The sequence below is a fragment of the Argentina silus genome (genome assembly GCF_951799395.1).
Source record: "Argentina silus genome assembly, chromosome: 13".
Lineage (NCBI taxonomy): Eukaryota > Metazoa > Chordata > Actinopteri > Argentiniformes > Argentinidae > Argentina > Argentina silus.
The window spans coordinates 10,138,037-10,148,932 of record NC_139667.1 but is presented as its reverse complement, the minus strand read 5'-3'; the positions used below and the strand labels follow the sequence as shown (position 1 = coordinate 10,148,932).

General features: G+C 43.4%; 1 protein-coding gene across 1 annotated transcript in view; it reads right to left on the bottom strand.

Annotated features, from left to right (window-relative positions):
* runx3 (RUNX family transcription factor 3) overlaps nucleotides 1–10,896 on the bottom strand; it is a 54,919-nt gene that overhangs the window by 43,093 nt on the left and 930 nt on the right. The window contains exon 2 of the mRNA XM_083683225.1: nucleotides 10,876–10,896. This exon is cut by the window's right edge and continues 108 nt beyond it. Coding sequence (XP_083539351.1) covers nucleotides 10,876–10,896 — 21 coding nt within the window. The remainder of the gene's footprint in view (nucleotides 1–10,875) is intronic.

Here is a 10,896-nt window from a genome sequence, read left to right as displayed (position 1 = left end):
CACAAAGGCAAAGCCCCATAACTCAGTGTTTTCCCCAAAATGAAATCGCATGTGAACCGAATATTAGGAAGCGGCGCATGGTTGCCAGCGACCGCCAAGCCATTACAGCAGGGCCTGTAAACACATTTTCACCAGCAGACAATGGCCTTTGTGCTCGTGTGTGGCTGTCCCCTCTGCCGGAACCCAGAGAGGAGCCCTGTACAATTAAACAGTGTGGAAGGGAGAAGGGGGGGGGGGGGGGGGGAAGGAGCGAGAGAGAGAGAGAGAGAGAGAGAGAGAGAGAGAGAGAGAGAGAGAGGAGATGGGGAGACATGAATGGACCATCAGTGTCAGTTTTAGTTCTCTTGTTAATTAGTCGCAGTCGCGTCAGGAGAGGAAGGCAGGAGAGCCTGCCCTCGTTTAGCCTCATGGCGAGGGGTCCTTTCATGTGGTCGCGCACGGAATGCTGTTGTTCATTCCTTCCTGCAACAAAAGCCACATGTGTTTTTTTTTGTTTTTTTTTGCTCGAGCTTAGGGCCCCCGTCCCTCAGAAATATGAAGGAACACGACAAGGTATGTCATGTATGAGTGGTATGAAGAAGAAGAGGCTAGCCAGAGAGGTGTTCACCAAACAATACCTAACAGTAATTCATGAGATTGGAAACTGGTAACAACCATCTTGCCTGCTGTCATAATAAGCACACACTCACACACGCACATGCACGCACGCACGCACGCACGTACACACACACACACATACACGCACACACGTACGCATGCACATACACACACACACACACACACACACACACACACACACACACGCACGATCACACACACTTTAAACTTGTCCACACTGCCTGCCCTATTAAACTCCTTTCATCACTGTTTGGGTATTCAAAATTCGGGTCATCCCAGGTTCTGTCACACTCGTTCAAGTGTGAAGACACTTCAAAGCACTTCCAGATATGGAAATCCCATTTATTCCCCCTTCAGAGGAGTTCAGACTCCCCAGTACTATCCGACTCACCACAGAGCGAGACCAGAATCAAACAGTGACCCAGCGTCTGTTTCCTGACAACTGTCCATGGTGCTTTCCTCTGTAGACGTGAGACAACTCTTGGAAACAACTCTGTCTCCATTGGCCCTGAAGGCTTTTCGATGGAGGAAGGGTGTGGCAGCTCTCAGTCACAGACTTAAAGAGCTCAGGAGAGCCCTTACGGATATAAATCTTTTTATCACCTCTACTAAATCCGCTCCTTTGTACGCTAAATGATTGCTGTCAATTATCTAATGGAGCCCAATTGAGGATGAATCAGCTGTCACCATTTTATTGAACTCTCCTCTTGTTCTCTGAACCTTTTCAGTTTCCAGAGACTCTGTCCATTGCATACTATTGTCTCTCTGTCTCTCTCTCTCTCTCTCTCTCCCCCCCCCCCCCCTCTCTCCCCCCCCCCCCCTCTCCCCCCTCTCTCTCTGTGACTCAGTGGAGCCCTAACTATGCGCTAATCCTCTGATTACCGCGTTTGGCCCCTCGGGCTCCTCGGCGTCGAGGCGGGCCAGGCTAACGACCGGCTAGCATCGACGACGACAAGCTAGCGTTTGTAAACCCAATCAAGAGCCTGGAGTCAGGCCGTGCGGTGATTAGGTTGATCCACCCCCCCACCCCCACCCCCCCAGTCCTCCACTTCGCTGACTAACTGGCTGGCTGACTGACTGCCGTTGTGTCGTTAGCCTTCCCTGATTAAAGAAACTGGTGGTGTTCATGTCTGTGGGGCGCTAGCTAACATACTACACAAAAGACGTCTTCTACTGGGTTGGTTATGTTAGCATAGGTAGCCTTACATGGGCTAACATCCTGTCTGGACTCTGAGGGGACGAGATGGTGTGGGGATAAGAGGTGTTTACAGGATGATGATGATGATGATGATGATGATGATGATATTGAGTTTCTGAAGAAAAATACTCATTTGTGGGACTCACAGCCGTTTAACTCACTGATGGGGATGTTTGTGTATGACAACAGGACACATGTGGGAAGAAGAGAGAATGACACAGTCTCTTTTGTTTTTGTGGGACTGCCAGGGTTTTGGCATCATTTGTGAATGTGGAGGGTTTGTAGAAATGGAAGTTCCCGAAAAGGAAGCTTTTATTCCAAAAACCCTGACAACTGACCTTGACGACTGACACATGTACCGATCAAACATCCCAACGTTTAGGATATCTCAATTTTGGTTGAAAAAAGAGTCTGTACATTTACTTTGCAGGAAAGTTTCACAAATCTTTTTTTTTTTTGTCAAGTCCGTTTTTCCTCAAACTGTGGGTTCATCTGGACTATGATGAAAGCATCAGGAGACCATGTGTGAGCTCTTACTGACTATTACAGTGAGGTCAGACAGCCCTGAGAGAGAGAAAACGACATGGTCATCCTGCTGACATACATTACACTCCTCTCTGACTCAGCACGAGGAGGTACTCATAAGTCTGCTCTGTGTGTGTGTGTGTGTGTGTGTGTGTGTGTGTGTGTGTGTGTGCGTGTGCGTGTGCGTGTGCGTGTGTGTGTGTGTGTGCATGTGTGTGTGTGTGTGCTTGTGCGTGGATGTCTATGTCCGTGAGAACGGTCTTTGAGCCAGACGGGGTGACCTAGCACCAGACAGAGGAGGGAGACAGAATGGGAAGGGATAGAGAGACCACTTCTGCTCCACAGCTGAGGGGGGATTCCCTGGTGTGGTGTTTTCTACTAAGGGATTACAGAAGTGAGCAGCTGCAGAGAAAGTACAGACTCACACCAAGGTTACCTTAGGCCAGGCCTTCCCAATAGGATGGAAATTACATAACCGGCTGTTTTGAACTGTTTTGGGGCATGTTTACAGAATGGTGGGGATACAATTTCAATCTTGAGTTGAGTATACAACCATCCTTGTTCAGTGGATGTTTCACACAATATTTATGCTGCTGTACGCTGGTATCCAAATACAAGTAAAAACTGCTACAGTCCTGGAACTGGTTAAGATGGATTACCTGTAAAATAGATTATGACCACCAAGACTCTATTATGGTAACATGGCCTCTACTTGAAGCCCATATTTGAAATTCAAATGTATTGTATCTGCCAAATATGTGAGTTGTAAAAATTCCCATCTCGGAAATGATAATCTAACCAGGCAAGGGTGTCTTGGGGGGGGGGGGGGGGGGGCGAGGACAAGACACCCCACATTTTCTGCTTTATCCATGTATTATGTGAATGTGTGTTTACTGTGGAATGCAACATTAAAAAAATCTAATAAAAAAATGATAATCGAAAATAAAAAATATCACTTCCTTTTACGGTTAAATAACTTTTGCGCCAGGTAGGAGCAACCAGAAATCATCTGTTTCATTGCACCAAGGACAATTAACTAAATGTAAACAACTTGAGATATTTCTGGGAAAAACTGAAAACAGTTTTCATAGCCTGCAGCCTCTTGCATCCTATCATTATCTGCATTTCTCCGCCACCGTAATTAAGTTTTTACTTTATTGCTTTTGGGAAGAGGGATGGGCTATGGATGTTTTGAGCATGATTAAAGATTTATCATAATGAAGGAAGAAGACTTCAGTCTGTGGATGCTGGGATTACTCATCTGTGAAAAAACAAGCTTTTTGGTTTTTGGCTGAGTTTAGATGTTATGGCTTAGCCATATATCCTTAGCCCTGAAAAGTCGATGCTCAGTCTGGTTTTATTTGGCAGTTCTTTCACCTCTGTAGGAGAAGCACTTTTTCTCTTTTCTAAAATACTAGCAAGTAATGTTCCTTTGAACAGCTGTTGCTTACCCCGACCTAAAGGTAAACCCTTTGGAAAACCACAGGACTTGAGTAGGTTATGTGTGACCTTTATCTGTGTTGGTGTGATTTCATGTAGTTGTCGGGCGTGTTTGAAAAACACACACTTCATCAATAGGCCTTCAACTGAATGAACTCCATGTGTAAATAAAAATACACTGCAATAGTTCTCATCCACTTGGCTAAATGCAGCTGTTTTTTTTCTCTTTGGGGCGACAGATAGGATGTTGTTCAAAACATCTGTTTAACGGTATTACCAAGCAGGGAGGAGTCATCGTGCCGTTAGAGAACTTACACTATTGAAAGAGGTATCACCCTTGGGTCATAAACAACCATGTTTGTTTGGTTTTTCCCTCTTTATGGCAAGTTAATTTTGATAGTGCTACAGTCGATTGTATTTATAGCCTATAAAATCACTTCATGTTTTAATTTTGACTCTTTACGTTTTTATTTTCTGTCAAATGAAAACGTGTTGTGAGCTCACTTCCAATGTCATTATGAAATCACTGTTGATAACATACAGTCATAAATAATGAACACTTGTATACTGTCGGCTTCATATTAGTGAAGAAATGCCACTCTAAGGTCAGAATGTAATATTCCCTGAGGGTGGGTCGTCTCTCCATGTCGGCTGTCTCTGTGTATGAAACTGTAGTATGTGGTCCAGGCCATCTGTTATACGACTGGATAATAAGTGATATAAAACATTACAAGAGTGGGTTTTTCATAATTAAATTCTCTATCAAACAAAGAGGATGAGGTCATGCCATGATAGTAGCGATATGGATTTAATCCATGCCACAATAAGGGCTTAATGAAATATTACCAGCTCATAAGAGAAGGAAATTGAGCGTGAAGCGATGACTCATTGGAATGGTGATGCCATATATTGTAGATGCACGACTTTTAAAGAATCAAACAGGAATGATATTGTGATCATTTCCATCTCATTATCCAATTATCCAAATATTTTCAACGTCTGCATGCTTTCCTGCCTGCAAGCATTTTGTTCCTGTTCCGATTTATTTTCCACATCGGAGGGTCCCAGTTAAAATAGCTTGTCTAGACGTTATAAATTCTGCTGACATCCCCGCGTATTGTGTCATGACAGACTTGGACATTTGTGTCTCTCACCATACCAATTATTTCATTTTGCTGCTGGGTAATTATTATGTAAGTCTATAATACATATTTTCTCCTCTTTGTTCGTCTGAGGGTGGTGTGGTAATGTATTTAGCATACAAGCACAGAGTTCAGTCCCCTCACAACTGCCATAGACAATCAGCAAACGACTGTTAACAGGCAGTCTAACTCTGGGTGAACCACGCTAAAGGCCTGAGACGCCGTACTGAGCGCTCTTCAAGCCTGATCCAGTCTGTCACAACGGCCCACTGGCCCACTACCAGTATCTATTTCACTATACATGCCGATGCCATGCTGCTTCAAGTCTGTTTTCAAACTGAATTTCAGAAACATATGTTGGGTTACCCCTCCAGTAATGTTTGTTGATAGGAAGAAAAGTTGTTCACCCTTCCAAAACTCTTACTGGGTTAGGTAGAAGTTCCACTAAAGAGACCCATACAGTAAATAATCTATATTATCAGATTGGATCCCAGCCGCAAAGTAACTGGCCCTTGTGGTTCTCGGTCGACCACCAGAAAATTGTATTTACTACAACACTTAACACAACCGTTACCTTGACCAATGTAACATAGACTATAATGTGCTCAGCCAGGAGGTTTAGGGGAGACAGGGTTGGGGAATGGTTGACCACATCATCAGCAGATGACCCCTCCCTCCCTCCCTCTACCTGGCAGCCATCTTGTTGGCAACCCCTGAAGGTGTTTCCCATCAAGGCGTGTTGACAGACGGTGAAAACGACGAGACGGACCAAAAAGTAAATATATAATATAATAAGTACCTCCAAACGTTTACAGCCTTAATCAAGTCCAGAGCGTTGCTTCCATCCAGTATGCCCTCAGAGTTTTATAAATAGATATTATACTGGGCTAAATTGGAGACAGGATCCCACTGCTCTACTCCTCGGTGGCCGTCAGGAGTTTTTTATTATTCGCATCGCTTTCGAATATTGAAACTCTTAATATCTGGTTGCAGATTTCAGCTCACTCAGCCAATCTCCATGTTTTGGCTTTGGAGGCCTAACATTCAGCAGCAAGGCTTTGAACGGGTTCCAATTAAGTGTATTATTAATTTAGGAGAGAGGAAAAAACACCAGCCACATGTCTAAGTGATAAATACAAGTGATTCCCAAAGGCCCAATATTCCATAGTGCAGATTTTGTTTTGGCAAATTAATACATTGTTATATCATTTTGATAATATGCTACTGTATAGTTGTAATACTCATCATTGTGTCACAATAACTTAACTAATAATAATAACTAATAACAGTTGTTTTGTTTTTCGAGGCATTTTGGATTCAAGATCTAATGCTTTCATTCAATTCATCATGAGGTTCATCCATAATGTAAGATAATTCATTTGAGTAAGTAATTTTTTTCTCACACAAATCTCCAGTGCTCTGTGTCTCAGATAGTTTTTCCCAAGTTGTCGAGCAAACCAGACCACCTCCCAGAATCAACCAAAATAACCTCACTACTACTGTGGCGAAGCACACAGAAACCCTGACTTTCATTCATACAGCGCAACAAGCCAAACATATAAAACCATTCCCACCCTAATAAACTGGGCCTTTTTCTCCGCCCCCAAAGGGAACTGGCTCCCAAGAGCGTAACACTCTAAAACGGACCCCTGTCTAAAGAGCCTGCTGGGAAACAGTTCCCCCTTCCAACTGGAGGAAACGCGGTGGAGGGAACCAGGCCAAGGACATGACCCAGTGCCTATACCCAATCAGACTCACTGTATACCAGGTAGCCCACCTGACTCAAACCGCCAACCCTGCCAAGGCGTTAGGTCTGGAACCCAATAAAGTTTATTTGAATTTCTCCACAGAGGAATGGGCCTTTTTTCATATTCACTGAATTGCCATAATTTGATATATACCAAGCTTTAAGTTGTATTAATAGTTCTGTGAGTGTTTAGTTTACCTCAGATTACTCCTGAGTGTGTGTGTGTGTGTGTGTGTGTGTGTGTGTGTGTGTGTGTGTGTGTGTGTATGTGTGTATGTGTGTGTGTGTGTGTGTGTGTATGTGTGTGTGTGTGTGTGTATGTGTGTGTGTGTGTGTGTGTGTGTGTGTGTGTGTGTGTATGTGTGTGTGTGTGTGTGTGTGTGTGTGTGTGTGTGTGTGTGTGTGTGTGTGGGTGTCTGCCTAATAGGGTTGTTGTGAGAGAGGAGCAGGTGTAACCTCATTGTGGTTATTATCGGGGAACGACAAGAGCACTGTGAGTCTGCATCAGATTAGCGCCTCGCTAGGAGAGCCTCACTGTCTCGCTAACACACACACACACACACACACACACACACACACACACACACACACACACACACAGGCAAAGTGTATTAACTGACAGGACCTTGTAACTGTTTCTGGAGCCGCTCTCTTTCTCATACTCTGAGGTATACTGTGAAAGCATCAGCTTCTCTCTCTCTCTCTCTCTCTCTCTCTCTCTCTCTCTCTCTCTCTCTCTCTCTCTCTCTCCCTCTGTGCCTTAGCTGCAGGAGTGAGGTTTCTGAGGTACAGAGCATTCATTTCTCACGCAAGGCGCACATCACATGCACACATGTGTTCTCTGAGTGAGATATACCGCTGTTTAATATCATGGAGCTAAGAATGTAATATACATGCAGATGCACAGCGTGTGTGTGTGTGCGTGTGTGTGTGTGTGCTCATAACTACGTATGAAAGTTTCTAGTCATGCATATATCTTGCTTTATTTAGTTAGTTTAGTTAGTTTAGTTAGTTTCAGAACTAACTTTTTTCTAATTATCATTAGATATAAATATGTATTTATATATGAATATGCATTTTCAGATGGATATAGAAGGCAAAAAGTCTGGTCAGAGTTTAACAGTAATAATTGTTGACATCTTAGATTTATACATACACATTTCCATTCAAGATTCATGTATCATCGTCTTAAAGTCAGGCTTGGAAACCTTCAGTTATCCTCAGATGACGTTTAACAGTCTACTTGATTTCTTCGAACCGTTCCTCTTAATTTTAGTTTGATTTCAGTCGAGGCAAAAAAGAGACAGCCTTGGCCAAATTGCCTCGTCTGTGTAATGCAAGTTGTTAAACTAACCGCTCGAGTATTTTGCTTACATGAGGTAGTCTTTATTTGAAATGCTTTCAAATTGAACTGGGGGGCCTTTGGCCTTCGTTCTATTCCAGTTTGGTTTCATTTTCTCGACTGAAGGAATTGTAAAAGGATATTGCATATTCACTAATGATTTCCAACGGTGATTACCGCTTCTAAAACGCTTTGCTCTTTTTTTAGGCCTATCTTTTGCATGCACATCAGTTTTCCCTTCTCGCTACAGTGGCACTGCTGGAAAACAAAATCAGGCAACCAAAGCACATTACATAAGGGACTCAGAAGTATGAGATCTGATCCCAGGTCAGTCTTTATATCAGACAGGAGCCGGTTAGCAGTTAAAGAAGGCAGTCTTACTTTATATGAGAATAATCAGTCAACAATTATATCCAGTATGCTCTTATTTACTGTATGTCTGTCCAATGATACACAATGGAGAGATGAGAGAGATGCAGAGAGAGATAGAGGAAGAAGAAGAAGAGGTAGAGAAAGAGAGGATCATGTTGAGAGGAAACTATAAAAGCCTGAGTATCAGTAGGAGCTGTGTGAACAGTGGAACATCCTCTGTCACTCTGCTCATAGACGCCTGTGGTTCCAGTAGGGATATCAGAGGCTTGTTCTCATATGAGCTGCAGATGGTGTGTGCGTGTGTGTGTGTGTGTGTGTGTGTGTGTGTGTGTGTGTGTGTGTCTGCATAGAGGGGGAGCGGCGGCTCCAAAGATTTTAAGATATATTCTGCAAACAATTAGGATCTGGTAGTGCTTCTCCTGTGGCTGTCTCTAATTAACACTGCAATGAGGCCGTAATCCAGAGGAGAGTTTTTTGGGAGCCATTTTTGATGTAGCAGTTAGTTGTATAAGACACAGTGGGAACCAATCTCCAGACCCTAAAAATATATAATATAAAATAAGTAGAGAAGTTTTGGGATGGACACCTCATTTGCCTGTATGTCACACTAGAATATGAGTTTCAATATCTCTACTGTATACTATCATTTGGACAAGGAGAGACTTGACTTAATCGACCGAGGCCAATTGAGGGTTTATCAATGTTCTTATTGGTAGGTCTTTCAAATGGTGAAACACATGTAATTATTATTATTATTATTATTATTATTATTATAGTTAATCACATGGTTTGCTGTGATTAAAAATTAATTGCAATTTTGGTTTGGTCAAATTTAAAAAAAATGTTTTCATTGAAACAAAAACCTCTACGTTGGGTCGTGGATGTTATATACTGCAGAGGGGAGAAAACACCAAATAATCTGCATTCGATGTTTTTCTGAGCATCTTCTCAGCCAATAACAATTCAGCCAGTTGTGATAAAAATCCATGTATCTCTGTAACTGGTTCAATAAATGCCATAAATAAATACAACTATTCTCACTTGTGTCTACTCCTCCATATCCATGGTATTCAACATGACAAGCCACTATACAGTATACAATGGAGATGGGATACATGTATATTCTCAGCTGAGAGTCACAACGACAACAAAACACAATCAAAGGGAATAATAAGTCCTCCATGTTTCTGATTGAAAGACTGTACCATCGGAACTTGACAAATCTCTTCAACCTATGACCAGAACTATAGGCCTTTATCAAAATGGAAGTAAAGACGACCAGTAGAAGACAAGTTAACCACACCGGGCACACTGCCCTTCGAGGGCGACTACCCTTTGAGCGTCCGCACTGGGTAACACACTGGGTCAAATTGGGGAAATTGCGTTCATGGCGTTAAATAAAACCCCCATTTTAAATGACGTTAACAGTGTTAACTTTGACATCCCTACTTATTCGATATCCAACAGTTGGATATCGAGGCTCCTCTCTCAACTTCATAAGCTTCATTTCAAAGTAAAGGGGGCCCTTACGACGGAGGTTACCATGGAAACAAATGGCTCCATCATTAAGACTAGTCTTCAGCGCGAGCGTAATGCACTCACCACACCACACCGACCAAAAGCACCTCCTGTAAGTAGCAAAGAAGCTCAATACTCTTTTTTCTTTTTAGCTCATCGCTTTACTTCCAGTAAAGGCCCAGTTCCAATGGAGCCTAGCCTACGATACCTCCTCTTCTCAAAACCTCCCACTTGATAATGAATGTCTGTGGTGAGAACTCCATTATGGGTGTGCTCCATCAAGACTACATAAAAGACAGCACTGAAGCCCAAAGCTTTAAGGACCATATCACTCACAGCCTCAGCGACTGGCTACTGTGTATTGGCGGGGAGCAGTTTCTCCTGTTTCAACCACTTTGCAGTGATAGGAACGTTAAGGCCATGTGGTAAGAAGCCTACACAGAGGGTATGTACGCATGCACACATGCACACATGCGCACACACACATACACACGCACACACACACACACACACACACATACACACACACACACACACACACACAAACACACACACACACTCACATAGACACGCACACACATACACATGCACATACACACATACACACGCACACACATAAACACGCACAAACACACACACACACACACACACACACACACAGCAGATCAAACACCTCTAAGTCTCACAGTTAGAGGTGTTGCTGTCCCTGCTCTTTTGGGAGTAAACACACACACGCGCATACGCACACACACACACACACACACACACACACACACACCCTCACTCTCCTACAGCTGCCAAACGGACGAGGCCACACATTTTGAAACGACTTGGAGCGAGGGGGCAGCCAGAGCAGCCAACATCATTCTCCCTCTGACGCTTCAAGCCACAGACACAACAGAGAGAACGAGGGAGAGAACGGAGAGGAGGAGAAGAGGGGTGGAGGAGAGGAGAGGAGAGGAGGGGGGCTTACCTCTCAGTAGACTGGTGCTGT